This window comes from Ambystoma mexicanum, chromosome 12 (genome assembly GCF_040938575.1).
Source record: "Ambystoma mexicanum isolate Mex_15411 chromosome 12, UKY_AmexF1_1, whole genome shotgun sequence".
Taxonomy (NCBI): domain Eukaryota; kingdom Metazoa; phylum Chordata; class Amphibia; order Caudata; family Ambystomatidae; genus Ambystoma; species Ambystoma mexicanum.
Genome location: NC_090936.1, coordinates 398,286,287 through 398,306,547, shown reverse-complemented (window position 1 = coordinate 398,306,547; position 20,261 = coordinate 398,286,287). Strand labels below are relative to the sequence as shown.

At 44.5% G+C, this 20,261-nt stretch overlaps 1 protein-coding gene across 2 annotated transcripts in view; it reads right to left on the bottom strand.

The window, feature by feature from the left end:
* Window positions 1-20,261, bottom strand: part of FAR2 (fatty acyl-CoA reductase 2) — a 549,695-nt gene that overhangs the window by 193,813 nt on the left and 335,621 nt on the right. For both annotated transcript variants that reach the window (XM_069628526.1, XM_069628527.1), the window contains exon 3: window positions 10,956-11,131. In XM_069628526.1, coding sequence (XP_069484627.1) covers window positions 10,956-11,131 — 176 coding nt within the window. The remainder of the gene's footprint in view (window positions 1-10,955; window positions 11,132-20,261) is intronic.

Below are 20,261 nucleotides of genomic sequence, written 5' to 3'. Positions count from 1 at the left end.
AGAGTTGGAGCTTATGGCAGTGGATGTCTTAGGCCCCTACACATCATTAGAAGTTTGCAGTACATTGCTGCAGATGGGAAAATGGTACAGGTTAAAGAGAATGGGTGTGAGCTCAGATCCTTGGGGCACTCCACAGGGTGATGAGTTGAGGCTAATTTTAGAGGTTTCAAATTTAAGGGCATGGGTCTGTTTTATAGGCTGGCCATCAGTGGTCCTGTTGTAATGGATCTCTAAATAACAACAGGTGTGGATTGGATGATTATTAGGAGACTGCGTTCAATAATGATGAATGTTGCACGGGGTCAAGAAGGATTAGAAAGCATGACTGATTGGAGTCTATCACGTGAGGGGCACTATCTACTGTTTCAAGGCTGGCCATTTTATTAGTAGCCCAAGCTGAAACCTTTGATTGGTGTTGGCTGAGGAGGAATTGGATTTCATTCTGATTTTGATTTTGTTTTTCTACTTATAACAAATGGCAGGATGGACCTAACGGCATCAATGTTCAAAAACCTAAGTACAAGGGCGAATATTCGAGATGGCCCAAAATATGAAAGAAACAACAACAACGAAAAGGTTTTCAGCACCATGCAAAAGAGAAGCAAGTGATTGGTACCACATATCCCCAGGGATAAAGCATTACACAGCCTGAGGGCAACAACTAGACTCTACCCCCCCCCCCCTCAGTTTCATATTTAGATATGGGACCTTTACTATTAGTTGATTTACAGAACAACAGTAAAGAGATGGTTTATACAACGTCAACTTGTTTTCAAAATGATTTCATGCAAGTCCATGAATAGAAGGGAATTTCAAGCACAATATGTTAAAGTATATTCTACAGCACATTGGAAGCCATTGGAGGGTCTGCCTGAAGGCAGAACTAGATTATTTTGTCTTCGTTCCAAAAATGAGAGGAACTGCCACATTCAGGACTGACTGAAGCGACTGCAGTGGGTGAGCTGTAATACATACACATACTGCATTAGCATAGGAACTGATGCTCTGACATCCTACAGGTTCTTATTCCACCACAATCCCTTGGCTTTACGAGATTGGCCATTTCCCAATCCTGCCAAATACAGTAAGAAAACTTGGAACCACAATGGACAACGCCCTCACTCATTATCGGCAGATCAGACCCATTGTCAGAAGCTGTTTCTCCAAGCTGCACAGGCCATGCCAGTACTTACCTTACCTACCACTCACAGACCGGGCAGTGGCCATCATCTTTCTAATACTATCCAAACTAGACTATATAAACAGCTTCTATCTTGGAATCCCAGATTACCTAACAAGGAAACTTCAAATGCAGTGCCAAGACTACTTCTCAAAATCAAGCGATTCGAACATATCAGGTCAGAATGATGTATTCTCCACTTAATGCTCATCTATAAAGGGTTATTTTCAAAACCTTGTACGTCAGCCAAAGTTCATATCATGGAGGGGGCCCTTGCTCCTTCAGAAGAAAGTTTCAACACTACGCTCCATGCTGCACTAGTAGTAGCTCATAACTTCAATAAGAAAAGACAAGCAGGATCCTCTTTTTCAGTTCTGGCCATAAAATTCTGGAACGCTCTACCCAAATGTCTCCTCATGCAGGCAAATGACCTTCAGGAAACAGCTTAAGATGTCACTCTTCAACTAAAGACTTTGAAAGAAATGAAAATGATAGCAGCGAACCAAAATCTGTGCACCAGATACTTGGGCTACTCTACAACAAGCAAATTTGAAACTCTTTACACGACGATCCGGGAAAATCAATTTGATTTATGGGTCCTTTGCTGTGTGACACAGGTTCAAACGTAAATCTCAGAGAAATCCACAACCAAGAGCCTGAAGTTAACAACACTCTAACCTCCCTCCCCATCTCTACCCACCTCTCTCATCCCTCAATGAACTGCTCACTACTACAATCTTGCAGCCTTACACTTCCCATAACCCTTCAAATGACCACCCTGGTATATTGTACTTAACACACCCTTACCCTAACCATCTTCTATCAAAAACTATTCTGTCAATTCTGCACTCCACAACCATGGGGCTGCCTGCACGGCTAACCTGCCCACGTTTGTACAAACTGTCAGGTTTCCTTTAATTACTGTCATGAGGTTTCCTTTAATTACTGTAAGGATCCCTTTAATTATTTCCCTTTATTTCTGTGTGGGTTTGGCCTTGACCTTTCTATACAGATTCCTGGCTCTGGCCCAAGGCAGGATGGAGTTTAACAATAGAGGCCTTGATTGGCTAGAGAGAACTGCAGGACAACAATGAATGTTCTAAACTTTCACTCTCTGCCTTTCATCGTCGTAACCCTAGCTGAGAGGACATGTTTGTAGCTGCTCCTGCTGAAGTCTTGGGCCTAGAGGATTTGAACTTTCAAATCCTGGCAGTCGAGCGGCTACTTATGCGCGGTTGTTCAGGAGAAGAATTCAGGTTCACAGGAGAGTTTCTGGAAGTTCTTTTGGAGATGAAAAAATTCTTAAGCTAAGTGACTTTATTTGGATATGTAAATATTTGCTCAGATTCATTGGAAACTTTAGGAGATTGTAAATGAAAATTCAAAAGAAGAACGGATGTTACTCTGTTTATAGTTCAACGTTTAATTTTTAAATGCACGCGAGCAACGTTAGACTGTTACGTGTTTTCATTGCGCGTGTGATCATAGCGCGAGTGTGCGAGCGCGAGTAAAGACTGCTACGTGATAACTACAGCGCGAGAATTCATTGCGCGTGTACGCGTGCGCGAGAAAAGACTGCTACGTGATTTCTATAGAGCGTGTGTTCCAGCGCGAGTGTTCATAGCGCGTGCGTTCATTGCGCGTGCAATCATAGCGCGAGTACGCTAGCGCGAGAAAAGACTTCTACGTGATTTAATCAGCACTAGTGTTAATAGCGCGTGTGTTTTTTTGCACGTGTAATCATAGCGCGTGTAAGCGAGTGCGAGAAAAGACAGCTACGTGATTTCTTTAGCGCATGTGCTCATAGCGCGGGTGTTTATAGCGCATGTACGCGAGAGTAAGAAAGGACTACTACGTGATTTCTTCAGCGTGTGTTTCTTTAGCGTGCGTGTTCATAGCGCGGGTGTTTATAGCGCATGTACGCGCGAGTAAGAAAGGACTACTACGTGATTTCTTCAGTGCATGTTTTCTTAGCGCGTGTGTTTCTCAGCGCATGTTTTTTCTCTGCCGCGTGTTTTCTTCAACGCGTGTTTTGCGCGGGTACATTTTTGAGCTTGTGCGCGAAAATGTTTCAACTGACTTTGGAAAAGTTTGCATGTTCTTCAAGAGACTATGAAATTATTTATTAAGAAGGAAGAACAGCATTCATCTAAGTCTTCTTAAGTGGAACATTTAACAGTTTTAAAGGCAAGAGTCAAGGTTCTTAAGAGTTCAATACTCAAAGGAGTTGCTGTTATTTTCAAGACTTTCAAAGCAAAAGAAAGGTAGAAAGATTTTATCAGCTATTACTCCAATCTTCTCTAAGAATCTAAAAGAGAAGAACCAGGTATGATTCTTTACATTTTAGTTAAGGATATAAAGTTTTCATAATATACAGGTAGTAAAGTAAATTGAGGATTCTCTATGTTTTTATGTATTCACTGCAGGTTCCGCATCAGCTAGTCAGAACGTCGCCAGCCTGGTCTTTCTTATGTTATCCACTTCCCCCTTTCCCTTTGGGGTGTAGTCAACACAGCCGAGAATTATCGGGTTCTGAGGATTACATTTCAGGGGGATTGTCGGGGGTTCAGCAGCTTCCGCGGACACAGGATAACTCTCAGCCTGACACAAACAACGTAGAAATGTTGATATCGGCACACAGGAAATGGGTACTTACGACCTGCATCGATCATCACCAAAGATTTCCACAACTGCCTTCAGAGAATCCAACTAACTCAACCTGGGGGTCATCACGGGTTGGGCAGAGCAGTAAAAATGTGGTGGTAACGATAGTACTGCCACATTACTGATCTGTCCAATACCGAGTTTGGGCGGAAAGTTGAAGATTTACCTCCAGCTTTGATCTGGAGGTAAAACTGGCATCTTTTTGCCCATTTATGGCACTATTACCACAGTGCTATTAGCGCTGCGGTAATAAACCCCCAAAATACCCCATTGGATCCTAAGGACCCAATGGGAATGGAGCCTTACCGCTCCCCACCCCCTGCAACTCGGCATCCGACGCTAATAGCAAATAACAATTTGCGTTGGCCCGTATCCCGGCAGATTTTCGACCAGGATACCGCCCACTCATGATAGAGTCCCCGTCTGCCTGTCTTTCAGAGCCATGCACAGCGCAGGCAAAACTATTGGCAGAAGTCTGCTAAACCGTTTTACATTATGTCTTCCAGAAGATGTGTTCTTGAGTTTGGAAATATTTACAAAGAGGAGGAAAGGATAAAATGCAAAGGTGATCAAGTGTCTATATTTAGAAACGGATGGTGTTGGGAAAAAAACCGAAATCAGTTAGAGCTAGATAATCAACAAGCAAGACAGGCAGGAAAGAGACTACAGCGCATATGAATACCCACTCACCAAACAACAGCTGTGGAAGAAAGAAAAAGCACTTCTGAAAAGTGGTTATCCTTTACTGGAAACGGTTTGTAATTTGGTTTATTTGGTTTGGTTACAGTTTCTTTCGGAAACGTCTTAACAATTGCATTTGAAGTGTGCTATTTTTAAACCTCATTTGCGTAACCTGCTGTTCTTGCAGGAAGGATGGCTCACTAAGTATGCATGGCAAGGAGTATCCCAGTCTCTAGATCCAGTAACTAGCAACCGAGAGCTAAGGATATCAAACCAGACAGGGGTGCTCTCGATTTTTATTTATTTAATTTGTATAGCGCGCAAGCAACCTGGAGGCATTGTGGAGCTCTTACAGAATTATTTACAGTGGTGACAACAGCAATACATGGGGTAGCAAAGTGGTGACAACAGCAATACATAGGATAGCACAGGTAGATGATATCACATTGATTAAGAGCAGTATTTTAGAAGTTATCACAGTGGTTTCATCTGCAGTACACAAGGTCATGGGGTCAAGTGCCTGGGTGTTATGAGTAAGGCGAAGAGCTGAGTTTTCAGCGCTTTGCAGAACACCCAGAAGAATTTTTCAGCCCTCAGAGAGGGGGTGGTGGGAGTTCCATTGTTTAGGAAACTTGAGCTGCCGGCTTTGGATCTCTTTACTTTGACTGGGATTAGATAGTCCGTGTAGGGAGTCCTTTTAGGTCTTGAGAAATAGACTTTGGCAAACCTTTGAGAGAGGTAGAGGGGGCTCAGTTAGAGAGGCATTGTGGGCAATAGATAATGTGTTGAATGTGATGCACTCCTGGAAATGAGGCAGTGTGTTGCTTCTCTTCTTGCTTTGGAAATATGTTCTCTTTGGGCATGTTGAGGGCTGCTCTAAAGGTGTTATTCTTGATGACTTGGAGTTATTTCCTGAGGAGGGGCCTGCAAATAGTGCATTTCAGTGATCAATCATGAGTAGCGTGTGCAACTGTTAGGAAGCTATTAGCAGAGAGGAAGGGTCTGGCTGCATTGAGGACAACATTGTATTGGTTGTTAAGATTTTTTAGAGCATTCAGTGAGTTGACAATTAGGATTTAAGTTTTATCGCTGTTTATGCAGAGGTGATTAATTGCCATCCAGGCCAGTATTGTGGAATAGATGCTCTTATGATATATGATATGATATGATAGGTTATTTATAACACGCTTAATACCCAGAGGTTTGTAAGTGCGGGCCCGGGGATCGAACCTCTGTTGCTCCATGTGTTCTTGTTTCCAAGGTGAGCACGTTGACCCGGAGCTATCCTCCCGAGATGAGTTAAGGGTGTTTGAGTCATCAGAGTAGTTACCTGTGAGTGGGATCAAGATTTGGGTGTCGTCGGCATAGTTAGTATAGGCTATGCTGAGTGAGTCCAAGTTGGCAGATGTGGTGATATAAACACATAAAGCAAAAGGTTATCAATAAGGTTCCCAGGCTCGTAAAAAATATATTGGAAGTCAACAACATTGACACATTTCTCACTGAAGCGTTTAGAGCAGTGCAATGTCAAATTACTGTAACTTACACCTCGCCGTTGCGAGCAAGCCTGCAAGATGTAACTGTGGCTGAGCCTGCTCGTTAATTGCTGACAATTGCAACTCTACTGATCACACGATTAATAAGGGATTGACAAAAGGTTTCAAAGCTCTTTCATGCTATTGTTTATGCTGCAGACCTTATACAAAGATTGCATTCAGAAGGTTAATGGAGCATTATGAACAAACATTTACATGGAAAGGAAAGAACAAGAAGGTAGGCCTTCTCCGTCTATGCCCCAAGACTCTGGAATCTCCTCCCCATCAACAGCAGACTCACCCTCTCACTTCTACAGTTCAGAAAGAAGCTCAAGACACTCCTCTTGAATTAATAGTTCCTCCCTAATAGGTAGGTCCACACACCATCCACTCCCTATCCTACCCAATACTGGGTGATCTGATCCCCATTGTTTCCTCCTCTGGTTGCTTCTAGCGCCATTAATGTGAAATTGCCCTTCTCACCGTTCCCTGTTAGAGCCTCACTGCCTTGTTTCTCTGTTTCCCTCACCATATTATTGCCTCTAAGATTGTAAAGCGCTTTACTGCTTTGTGAAGCTAGGTCCATGCTCAACAAATACCCTAATAATAATAATAATAATAATAATAATAATAATAATAATAATAATAATAATAATAATAATAATAAATGCCATAGCCACATTATTTGGCTTTTGCATAGGCATTTCCAATTACAGTCCTCCCAACCCACCTTCTGTAAACTGGGACAATGCATTCACAGATTTAGAGACTCTCTGCATACCATATTTTTGCAGCAGGTCTGACGCCAAAACTGTGAGAGAGCAGGGACGCTGTGCTTATGGTCCTACTGATTTCAGCGTGGGATTGGCATAGCATCCATGCTGTCCCCTTGAATAGCATCCATGCTTTCCCCTGCTCCCTTCTTTCCTTGGTTTGACCTCTGACATCAATGTCCTATCATTGGTCATTCTGTGTTGCATTGCTCACACCAGCACGTTTCCGCACTGCCCAACTACAAGTGTGCCGGTGGGGCACCTGATTTACTTGCAGCTAAGAGCTGAAGGTAAGTCAGGCAACTTACCAGCAGAAATCGTTGGTATTACCGGCACTGGTATTGAATGGGCATGAAGTCCAAACTTCCCTCCAAATCTGTGGGCCAGGTTTGAGGCACGCACAGTGCCTCACTGTAAGAAAAAGTATATGCATACTTACTGTTTTCTTCTATCATTTATCCTTTTTCCGTCTGATATTTCAGATCATTATGCATCACATGAATCTACGTACTATATTAGTCATCAAAATGCTCTCTGTTTCAAAAACATACTCCCAAAAAACAGATCAACTATTCGAGGCTCACACTTCAGTCCACCCCTCTCTCAGTGCTCAATATACAATACCACTCACACAGTCCCCTAGAAGTTGAATGCACAAACCTAATGTGCTACTTTGCAGTAGTAGGCCCAGTCAGTCAATGTGCTAATATCATGGGTATAACTCATAGTCTCATTTGCACACCAAGAAACGACTAAGCCCTGTATACCTTATTTACCAAGAGGAGGAGGAGCATGGAGGCGGGCTGGGGAGCTCTGTGAAACTCTACAGGTTTTAAGGCACTGCTGAGATCTCTTGGGGCCAATTTGGGTGAGTCAGTCTCTCTTGGAGATATAAGAAGTGAAATACTGCATGGCTGTTGCATCGACGCCCATGCACATGGTGAGGATGTTGGGGGGGGCATTGTGTTCAACAGTATCTAAGGGAGCAGATAGTATACAGGGGGACCTCTTTGTCCAAGATATAAGGAGTGCAATTGATAGCTTAGATAGTGGCGGTCTCTGTGCTGCATCATGGTTGGAAATCGGTTTGGTAGTTCTGTAGACTTGCATTCAGAATTCTTCTAGAACACAAAACTTCACCTAAAGATCAATTGTGTCAATGACATCCATAGACTAAAGCCTCTCTGTCCTTCATCCAATCCTGGACATCAAGGGCCTACCCAAAGCTCAACCTGACCAAATCAGTTCTCTTTGGGAACCCCACCAAACATAGTGAGATCTAGAATTGGCTGAGTGACATAAAGCTTGATGAATTTATGGCTCAACTTTCATCAAGTACAAAATCTTTTGGCATTACCATTGACTGGGAACTCTCCTTCAAACCAAAAATGACCAGGAAGAGAAACGTTGCATGGTACCAGCTTACGCATCTCAATAAAGTCAAGAAGGTTATCCCTGTTCTGACTTTTTGTAATAATTTAAAAGTCCAGGATGGTGGCAACACACTACTCACAGGAGTGTCTGGTGACACCTTGGCTACTTTGAAACCTGTACAGCGTGTTGCAGGGTGCCTCATCACAGGACTAAGAAAACTGAAGCACATCAACCCCATTCACAAGGATCTTCACTGGCTACCGCTGCAAGCATACATCATGAGCAAGACAGCCTGCATCACCTGCAATGCAGTCACAACCAAAAATAAACATCACTCTATTTGGACAAGAAATTCACCATCTCCGTTTGCCAGTGCACCAGCAGATACCGTGGAATGCCCAGATTACAAACAAAGAACTGCAAGAGGTCTGAAACAGGAAACGAGCCTTTCCCTGCTATGCAGTCGTGTCTATGGAACAGGTTATCGTCCCAGACAAGACCAGCCTTCTCCATCCTCCACTTCAGTAAGTACCTGAAGACCCTACTCTTTATACAGAACATCTCGTCATTCACTGATTGTACTACTGAATCCTACTTCTCCACCCTAGTGCTTGCCATTTTCTTACCCTCTCTATCCCAGATCTTCTGCTAGGCCTGCACCCCACTTGTAATCCCATAGATGCATCCCTATTGTACATTACTTTATTGCTTCCTAGGTGGATGCTTCATAAATCCCATACCTACATACATCCCATACCTACAGGTCATTTTGAACATCTTTGCTGGCTTTCTCATAGTCAACCACATGGTACCTCTTTTATACAGGGAAATACAAAGGGATTTGCAATGGTGTCTAGGACTGGTACTCCTCATGCCTGATGGGTAGATCCCAGTGGGCATAGATGGGTGCCATCCAGTTGGGCCTCATGAGTCGATCATGTCCCCCACATGCTTTAACCTCTACATTAGGTGGTTGGGGGGGTCTGGGTTCATTCTCTACCAGTTTTCTGATGCCTCCCGGCACTATTTAGGGATGGCACCACCAGGCAACCTCCTATACCGAAGGGAATCCTTCAGTGACATGGAGTATGGGATGTCACAGCAAATCCTCAAAACGCCTCTAAAACAGAATTCATTCTAATCATACCCTGCACCTCACTCTTCCTGACTAACCCCGGTGAGTCCCACTGCCTTAAAGTCGGATCACGTCTACTGTATTCCGGTGTCCGGACATTTCATCGAAAAAAATGTGTCGACAGGACATTTGGTCGACGTAATTCCGTCGAAAACCAAATGGTCGAATTTTTTTTTAAATTTATATATATATTGTTTAGGTTGTAGTTTAGGGAAAAAAGGGTTTTTTAGAAAAAAAGGGGTTTGGGGGGACCCCCCACCAAAAAAAAGGGGTAAAAAAAAGGGGGGGTAAAAAAAAAAAAAAAAAAAATCGACTATTTGGTTTTCGACCAAATTGGTTCGACCATTTGTCCAGTCGACCAATGTTTTTCGATCAAATGTCTGGTAACCCTGTATTTCCTGAGGCCCACTTCCTTGGCTTTTTTTTGTTTCATTGCTAAATCATAAAGCCCACAAGGCCGAAACATCACTCACTTGCAATTTTCAATTGGTTCTGCTACAGCAGCTTGAACGATTTACCCTCCTCTGATTTTGGGTCTGTATACCAAGCTTTAGTCATTTCCAGACAGGCCGGCAGGAATGCATTTTTGCTAGTCTTCCCTTCTGCAGCTTGCCCCTGCCCCAACATCCTTCATGTATACTGCTGCACACTAGATCAGAGGTCGAAGAATTTCAAGCCAATTATGACAATTGTTTTGTTGTTTTTACTTCACTGGCTTCTTTTGCACTTTTGCCCCCAAATCAAGCTTGCCAGCACTGCCCACAAGACACTAAGCATAGTGCTCATGGAAAACTTTGGATCATGGGAGGGACTCCTGGAGACTTTGCATTCTGAGATTCTAACTTGCCCATTTTGCTAATTCGTTTTTTTCTGCAGCCTCCCCTTAGCCATAGAACTATTGTAAATCCGACACTAGGTGTGCTCCTGATTTTTCTGGTTTTGGTTCCTCCTATCAACGTTCAACGTTCCTTCTTTTCCACTTTTTTTCTGAACTTCTTTCACTTTGCTATCATTTTCCCCCACTGATTGCCTGGTGTTTCCCCCCCTGCATCACCCTATCTGTGTTTATTTCACCACATATGTTCATTTATGAGCTACAGCACCCAGTTGCCCCTAGGAGCTGAGATGCACTTTAGAAGTGTTCTACATGAATACAGTTACACATAGCATGAAATGTCGTACGGAGTTCTGTTGATTGGCTCAGTTCCTCTACCGTGGTCGCATACCTGTCAACTCACCCGCCATAGAATCTGTTCCCCCAACCGCCAATTCGCTTGCCCGTCCATAAGTGTTGTGGAGATTTCACTCCCAAAGTGAAATCTTACATTTTTACCAACATTTTAATTTGAAAAGGTTGACAGGTATGTGTTCATGAGAACACTTGGCCAATTACAGGGTTTCCTACCAATCACCCAAATCTAAAAACGTTGTTTTTGCCCTAGTGTGGATTCCCCTTATGTGCCTTAACATTGCTTCGCCGTCTGCCATTTTGCTTAAGAGCTTTGCATCTGCTTCCCAAATCTTAATTATCGCGCCAATATGCCTTCGAGTGTTATAAGTTATCATAACATAACATAACATCCCTCATCCCAATAAGGGCATGAAATACATACTTCAATGGCTCATCAAAGCGAATGGTTGCAGCGCAGTGGAAGATGATGTTGACGCTGGCCAGGAGCTTCTGCGTGTCCTCAGGGCTGATGGCCAGTTTCGGCTGGGTGAGTTCCGAACTAATAGGGATGACCTTCTCCTTGAAGCCTGGGTGATCTTCTCGTACTTTGTCAAACAGCTGCAACAGAACACAGGCAGTCATCAGTATATGTGCAGGAGTGGACCATTCTGGTCGCAAGACACACATTCCTATGTCCTGTACATGGGAGTGCTGTGCATTTTTGCACAGCCATGTGCAAGTTTGAAACATCATTTCATTTGCAAGCTCCTTACGTTTTGATTCTTTAAGCACAGGTTCAAATGGGAAGCCCAACATATGTGTATTTAAAGTCCAGATTTCAATTTATATTAACTATGAAGAGGACAGTGTCAAGAACGTCGTGAATGACATGGGAAAAACACACTGCTGGCTTTCCATGATTTAAATACTTTATGGGGTTTGTTCAATGCATGCAGGTTACCCCATCCCTTAGCCGTTAAGAAGGCATTTAGGTGTCCTTGAGGTACAGTTACTCAGGAACTGCCAGGTGGGATGACGTAATATAGCAACACCTGACTTGTACGAATACTGAATGAAATCAATTATGATGTCTTTATTACACCAGTCCACCACCCTCACGCAACACATGTTTTCCCAAAGTGGCAGTAATAATAATAATAATAATAATTATTATTATTATTATTATTATTATTATTATTATTATTATTATTTCCATTATGAACACACTCCCATGCTTAAACATCATACGTGATGTTATTTCCAGGAGCTGGGCACTTATATTGGACATATATCCGCTCATGAGGTCTGCCTGCCTGACTCTTATAAAAGACATTGGTAGCATTTGGGAATTAATATAAAAACATATGGGCGACTAACATGAAACCATTCCATCTGTCCTCTTTAGTCTATATACAGTCTGTGAAAACTCTACGCTTATGGAACAACAAATACAAAATAGGAGGTGGCACCTCTGAGCACAATGTCAACAACAAATTGACAAATATCTTGCAGGTGCTGAACATTCTACATTCAAGATGGAGTCTCAATCACCACTGCTTTGTATGATTTGAACGTGAGCCAAACACATTTTACCAATCCATTTGCATCCCAGCATACCCGATTTCTATTGTGGTTATTGAGATTTGAACGCTATTGAAGACATGAAGCTTTACAGCTCTATGACAAGCTCTAATGAACTCTTCGAAAAGGATCTTGTTCACGTGTTTACATGGATTGTCATGGAGCCCTGAACAATCAGCTGAGCCTAAAAGCAAAATGAAATAATGCGGCAATCACACTGGGGAATCGCGTCTTCTTATCATAAAAGATACAAAACAAGATACCCACCCGCCTTTACCGCTGTCAATCTTTGGTGGGAGATTTGCAAGCATGTATGTAGCAATCTGTCCTAATGAAAGATAATACATCTTCCTAGGGTACCCATGTCATTCTTTTAATTAGCAATTCGTGTTTGAAGCTACAGCAATGTTTCAGTATATTCCTTCCGAATTTTGCTTGATTGTGAAGGCGGCCAGTTTAAGTATTTGAGCACTGTAGAATGAAATTCAGATACGGAGGATCTGAATTCAGTGAATGGAGGATAGCACAGGGGCAATGCGTTGGTCTTGGAAACAAGACCACCCAGAGCAACAGAGCTTCGAATCCCAGATGCGCATTTCGAAACTGAACTCAGGAACGCTATTAGGCATGTTATAAAAAAAAATAATTAAATAAATAAGATACCAATATTACTTTAGACATATGTAATCTCTATGTACAGAAGAGTATCCCGAGCAGAGCTACTGTTATGTGGGTCCTTTTTGAGACAGAGTTTAGAAGAAAATACTGAACTTACCCATGGGTGCGAGGCCTATAATATACACCGTTTTCATACATCTACACGCACTGTAAACATGTGCCATCGCTGTTATATAAATCCTATGCACTTGTGGCGTTGTATTTGGCCTACCTCAGATGCACATTCTAGTTTATTGTGAAACTCATGCATGAAATGCACACATGTATGGGTCCTTTTGAAATGCTGGACAAAATTATAGCCTAAAAGTACCAGAAAACCCAAGTTTGCTTCTGACTTAAACATGCCTCATAAATGATCTTTAGGGGCAGACACACATTTATTTTAATTGCGTTTTTAATTGCGTATGCTTGTCATTTGTCTGGAAACAGTAATCAACACTTCACAAATACAAGTCTGTAAGTCTTCCGAAAGTCATTTCGAACTTTCCTAGTGATTCATGACTACATTGTGAATTTTGCTAGCTGCTTCCCATATCAAGTGTCAAGCTCTTTTCATGGCGTTGTGAATGTGACTTGTTCACAATGAACCATCACTAAAAAAAGACAAAAAAAATGTAGCAGGAGCCCCTCTCTGGAAAGAACATGGCAGGATAACCTGTTCTGTGGTTGTTTTCCCCACTGTGAGAGTCTGCAGCCATCGCTTTTAGCTCACTGTACTTTTCTCAAAGGAAGACTATCCCTTTGCAGTCCAGCACTGAAATTGGGCAATGCTACATGGGCATCCCACAAGCGAGGCAGGGTAACTGCTGTTACCATCGGCAGCTGGGAGAGGGGCAGCCCCAACCTCCCCGCGCCTGCTCCTCTCCTCCCCCCCAGCTACGGAGACACGAAGTCTCGGCAGCACAAAAGCCACGGAAGGGTAAAGTGCGAACAGTCATTGCACCCTTTCTCCAAACAGCAAGGTGCTAAGCGCCATAAGGAAAACAACCGTCAGGCAGGGCCCAGGTTCAAAAGATCTGCCCCCACCAGGGGGTCAGACAGTCGGCTATCCGGCCTGGGGCTGCGACAACAGCAGCCCCCACCACATACACAACAAAGACCCAGGGCCTCCCTGGGTCCTATAACTGAGAGCAACATGCTCATAGTAAACACAATCCGTTTGTGGACCCTGAACGGGGACACAAGCAAACAGGAGGTTCACTGTTTACTCAGTGGGCCTCATTACGACCCAGGCGGTAAGTTATCGCCTGGGCCGTGACTTTACCACCATGGCGTAAACTACGTTTACGCCATGGTGGTTGGTGGACTTACCGCCCCATTCCGAGTTTGGCGGGGCGGTAAGTCCCCAATCCCCATTTACCCTTCCCCATTCCCATTTTTGCCCCATAGGGCATAATGGGAGTGGGGAAGGCGTTAATTACGCCACCGTAAATTACGGTGGCGTAATTAACTCCATGGTCCCTTAGCGCCATGGATTTTAACACCTGCTAAAAGCAGGTGTTAAATCCGCCATGGCGCTAAGGGACCTCGTACTCAGGCGGTAAGGGTCGGCGCTGTTTACGGCGCCGTAAACCCCTTACCGCCTGAGTTGTAATGAGGCCCAGTGTCTTCCAAATCTTCTTGCTTCTTTAGCAATTCTTGAAGTTCGCTGTACATCGCAGCGTCTTTTTTCCTTCCTGAACATTGTACCGTTCAAAGCAATCTGCAATGCAGCCTTAACAAAGGAAGAAGCGGCAACCGAACGGCCAGCGCAGACGCTGTCAAATCTCAACATCTCGGCAGAGAGGAAAAAGCGAGCGGCGAGCGTGTCCAACAAAACAAAACAAAGACGTGTGCTGCGGAATCATCCCAAAACCAGTGTGAACGAAGGAGAGAGAGGCACCCGAGCAGCCCAGCGCGGACGGCAGCCGATTCAACAACTTACAGGTGAGCCATCCGCTGGGGCTACGAGGGAGGAAAAATAGACATTTGTATCCGGAAGAGGTACAATTTGTTACAGTGGACCGGAACCCCCGCGTTATAAGGCAGGCGGGGCAAGATAACACAAGCCAGTTTTAAACTCGGGCAGAGTCACAAGCCAGCTTGGTAGCACGGCGTGCCGGGAGCTCGTCTTTTCTTGACAGCCACGCAGAGCTTGCGAACACAGTTTCAAGCTCGGAGGGCCCAAATACTGCAGTTTTAAAATAATTTCTGTAATATTGCAGGGAGACCTCACAGCGAAACCAATTATTTAAATACCAGTGAATCAAGCCTGGGGGCTGCCCAATTTTAAAAAAAATAAACGCCGCACAAAGTGGACACTAAGAGACAATTTTCTTTGAACCCGGTCAAGAAGGCACCGGCCAACAGTTACCCAGCACGGGCAACAAATAGAACAGGTGCAAAGAACTCGCCGATAACAACAGTTTAACTCCTTGATAAAACTTTTTTCCTTTTCCTATAGCAGGCTTAGAAGACCATGGGGCCCAAACGGAAAGCACGGGCACCCCCAACACCGGTGCAGAAGCCCAAATCACCACAATTGCTAGCAGCCATTGAAGCGGCAGAGCACTACGGATGGGCATGGGTTAGAGGAAACATGCATGGCCTACCCAGGGAAGGAATTACCAGCCCACCCAGCCAGGAGGCGGTTTCTGCACCATTAAAAAGGAGAAAAGTATCCGAAGGCGCCAAAAAAGGTACCAAAAAATGGTCAAAACTATGCGAGAATGTAGCGGAATTACAGCAACTAATGGTAGAAATAAGGGGCAAACAGATACCGCCCACAAGGGAACCTGGGGCCTCAAACCCTACCATAGCAATAGAATCTACAATAACGGTTGTCAACCCACCCGTAACGCTACCTACAGTAATCCCGCCACAACAAGTACAGCAGTTGCCAATAGCACCCACAGCTATAAATACAACAGCCTCCACAACTCCAGCAATAGATTCAGCAGGTGCCCTAAAAGCATGGGCAGCCCCAGGCACAGACAACACGGGCGCGACAGGGGCACCCGGCAGCAACACAACTGACATTGTAACAATCTGTAATGCACAATTAGACCAAAGAATTAAATCTTTCCAAACAGAGATATTAAATAGATACAAAAGATGCCTGGCATGGAACATTGATACCACAATCAAAGAAGCCATATGGGCCAAAGAATTTATAGAAATATTTTCCCTAATAGAAGCCCAACAAAAAGGGAAAGACGCTTTCAGAGACCCCAAACAAATAGAAGAAAAAGCTATTGCCAGAAACGCCCAGGTCGAACAAAACTGGGACAACTGGTTACAGGCCTTTGCCATCTTAGCAACAATATATGAAGAAAAATTACCCATGGATGGTAGGAAGATCTGGGCATACGTTGATAAAATAAGGAAAGTAAAAGTAACACAGAGGGCGAAGACATGGCTTGCATACGACATCAGATTTAGGAGGAGCATGTCAGAAAGGCCGGCCATTGAGTGGGATGAAGTCCAGAACGATTTATACACCCTCAACGCCGAACCTCCCCAGGAAGAAGATACCGTGCATTCTTCTTCCAAAAATAGCAAAAATTCGCAAGTAAGCAAATCCCATGACAATGATAAATCCATAAAAGGGGAGCAGCCCTTTCAGAGGTACCAGCCTTGGGCGGCTAAAAATAATGCCCACAGACAGAACAAACAGCAGGCTGTCAAATCCAACATCCCATGCAGAAATTTTGGGAAAAACCAGTGTACATGGGGCAAAGAATGCTGGTACAAACACACCTGCACAAACTGCAACGGCGATCATGCAGCAAGCAACTGTACCAGACTACCAGCCAAGAAAGAATGATATCCCAATTTTAGAACCAGGACGAACGCCCATCGATCCGGGCAATTTTAGGGACGCCCTAAACAGCTACCCAGACAAGGAAACCAGCAGGTTACTATGGCAGGGTTTCACCAAAGGTTTTTTCATCCCATTTAAGGGCACGGGGTCACAATACATCCCGATGAACCTAAAGTCAGCCAGGGACAACCCCCAGATAGTAGAAACCAAAATCAAGAAAGAACTGCAACTGGGCAGGGTAGCAGGTCCCTGGGACGTCATGCCTTTAAAGGACTATTTAATATCTCCACTAGGCCTGGTCCCCAAAAAAGAACCCGTGAAAATGAGACTAATCCATCACCTCTCCTTCCCTAAAGGACAGTCTTTAAACAACGGCATCCCACACACTGAATCCGCTGTATCTTACATGCATTTCCAAGAGGCGGTAAGGCTCATACAAGAGTGCGGCAGAAACGACTTGATGGCCAAGCTGGACATCAAATCTGCTTTCAGACTCTTGCCAGTCCACCCAGAGTCACAGCAGTGGCTAGGTTTCACTTTTAACAACAAATTCTACGTAGATAGATGCCTCCCCATGGGGTGCGCAGTATCCTGTGCACTATTTGAACAATTCAGTTCCTTTTTTCAATGGGCTTTCCTAAAGCAGAGACCAGGGACAAAAATAGTGCATTACCTAGACGATTTCATGGTCATAGGGCCACCAAACTCCGAGGAATGCGGCCGGGCTTTAGCAAAACTGGAGCGCATGGCCGCACAGTGGGGAGTTCCCCTAGCGAGGGGAAAAACCACCAAACCAGACACAAACATAATTTTTCTGGGCATCGAAATAGACTCAGCAAAGGGGCTCTGCAGAATCCCCAAAACAAAAATATCAGAACTCCTGGCTAAAATACAAAACCTGATAATGAGAGAAAAGGGGACTGTAAAGGAAATACAATCCTTAGCAGGCAGCCTCAATTTCGCATCCAAAATAATACCTCAAGGAAGGATATTTTCCAGAAGCCTGGAGTTCAAAATCAAATCACTCACCAAACCACACTTGCATATCCGGCTAGGCAGAGAGGTGAAACAAGACCTGGAAACATGGGGAAAATTCCTCAGAGATTTCAACAGGTCCTTACTTTGGCGAACGCCTTTAAATACCCGGTCAAACAGGGTCCTATACACTGACGCAGCTGGGAGCAGGGGGTATGGAGCCATACTAGACTCTGAATGGGTGGCAGGACACTGGCCCAATTCATGGCAAGCAGCAGGGTGGACAAGAAACATCACCCTACTAGAAATATTCCCCATCTGGCTAACATTACACATCTGGGGCAGGCGACTAGCGAATACGGAACTTTTGATCTGGTGCGATAACATGGCTGTAGCGGGCTCCATAAACAGAAGGTCTACGAAATGCCCTTTAGTACTAAAAGTATTACGAGCCATTACAACAGTCACACTACAAGTAAACGTTGTACTCAAGGCGAAGCACATTCAGGGGCAGATAATAACATTGCTGATGCCTTATCTCGTTTCCAGTGGACAAGAACAGATGACGCCAATACCAGCAGAATGCTGGGCATAATGGGAAGATAAGAATAACGGCATCAATGCCAACGTCAGAGAGCACAGGCCGGGATGCCCAATGAAAACCAGGCACCTCTAAAACGGGTGCCAACAACACATCGGCATCAACGCCAGCACCAGAGAGTGCAGGCTGGGATGACCAATACAAAGCAGGCACTTCTAAAATGGGTGCCAACAACACATTGGCATCAACGCCAGCACCAGAGAGTGCAGGTCGGGATGACCAATACAAAGCAGGCACCTCGAAAAGGGGCGCCAGCAACACATTGGCATCAGCGCCAGAGAGCCCAGGCCGGGATGCCCAACAAGAATCAGGCACATCAACAACGGGTGCCAACAACCTCACAGGCTTCCTAACGGAGATGGCAGAGAGGGGGGTGGCAAGCACCACTGCAACACAGTACAGTAAGTGTTTGCCAACAGTATTTAAAGCCACAGGTGTAAACCACGTAGAACTAATAACGATTAAAGATATAGATGTATTTTTAAAATGGGCCCGGGAACAAGGTTTCAAAAGGGATTGGGCTAAAAGACACCTGGTGGCAATTTCATACTTTACAAAAATACGGGGCGATTCAGACCCCACCCAGAATGCCCTCATCTCTTATGGAATGAAAGGATGGGGCAGAATAGAGGGTCCGCAAGTGGACACCCGCCGACCCCTTGATTTCAGCAAACTGGTGCAGATAGCAAGCCATTTGGAAGCCATATGTTGGCACCCATACAAGATAATGTTATTTAAAACAGCCTTTTTCCTAGCCTACTTCGGGGCTTTCCGGGTAGGAGAACTCATCGCTTCCAGCACCAAGGCCACAAACGGCTTGGGCGTCATGGAAATCAGGGTGAGACAGGAGAGTGTTAACATAGAAATGCAACAGTTGAAAACGGGTGCAAAAAGAACCATCAATATTTGTTGCATCGATGAGGCAACAAACTGCCCAGTTTGCATCACCATCCTCTATTACGCACAACGACACAAAGTGGGGGGGGGTGTTTAATCCACAAGGATGCATCGGCCCTAAGCCGCTACCAATTTAAAGGAGTGCTGATAAAAGCAATCAGCAGAGCAGGGTGGGATCCCAAACAGTTCGGCACTCATTTCTTCAGGATAGGTGCCGCCACTGCAGCATGGCAAGGAGGTTTAGCACTGCAACTACTAAAAAACATAGGGGGATGGAAGTCAGACTGTTATAAAAGATATATCAGACCAAAATTGATATAGACATCCGCCCTAAAATTTTCTTCCTTTTCCCTACCTCCCACCACCACAGAAACAACAGGCGAATCGAGGACCACACTCCGATCAGCATGGATAGTTGGCCACTCATTCGTTTTCAGGACAGGCAGATGGGCAGAAGAGACCAAAGAATGGCCACCTTTCAGAAACACCATTACTTCATTGTGGGGATACAGAGGCCTACGCTGGGCTGACGTCCACGAAACACTAGCAGAACTGGTGGCATACAGGGACCCCCCAGAATTCCTGATCATCCATCTAGGGGGCAACGACCTATTCAACACAGCTAGACGTATCCTATGCAAAGAAATCTGCTCCTCCCTAGCAGGCATTTCGCACAACTGGAGGGGTACTGAAAAATACTTCTCAGCCATCTTACCAAGAAAGAAATGGCTAGGGGCCAACTGCTACAAATCTATAGACATATCCAGAAGAAAACTGAACAGGACGATAGAGAGATTCTGTATGACAAGAGGACTGGGTTTCATAAAACTCCCAGCAATTACACTAGGCAACCCAGATCTTTTTCTCCACGATGGCACCCATCTGTCTAGCCAGGGCATGGAGCATTTCTTTCGGGAAATCAATACAACACTTGCTCACAGGGGCTGTCTCTAGGGCATACTCTTGTGGGAACACGGTCAGCCGGCAACATGCCCGCTAGGGATGTAACGGTATAACGGTATACCGTTAAAGATACCGTGAACCACTTAATTGAACAATAATAACCGTCACATTGTTTATACTGTTATACCGTTCATACCGTTAAGTGTGCTTTTCAATCTGATTTGGAAAGGCTGCAGTAAGCAAGTGCTGCGCAGTCTTGGTCTTGCACTGTTGGATGTGCCGTTTGCCAAGTAGTTTCAGTCAGAGCAGTT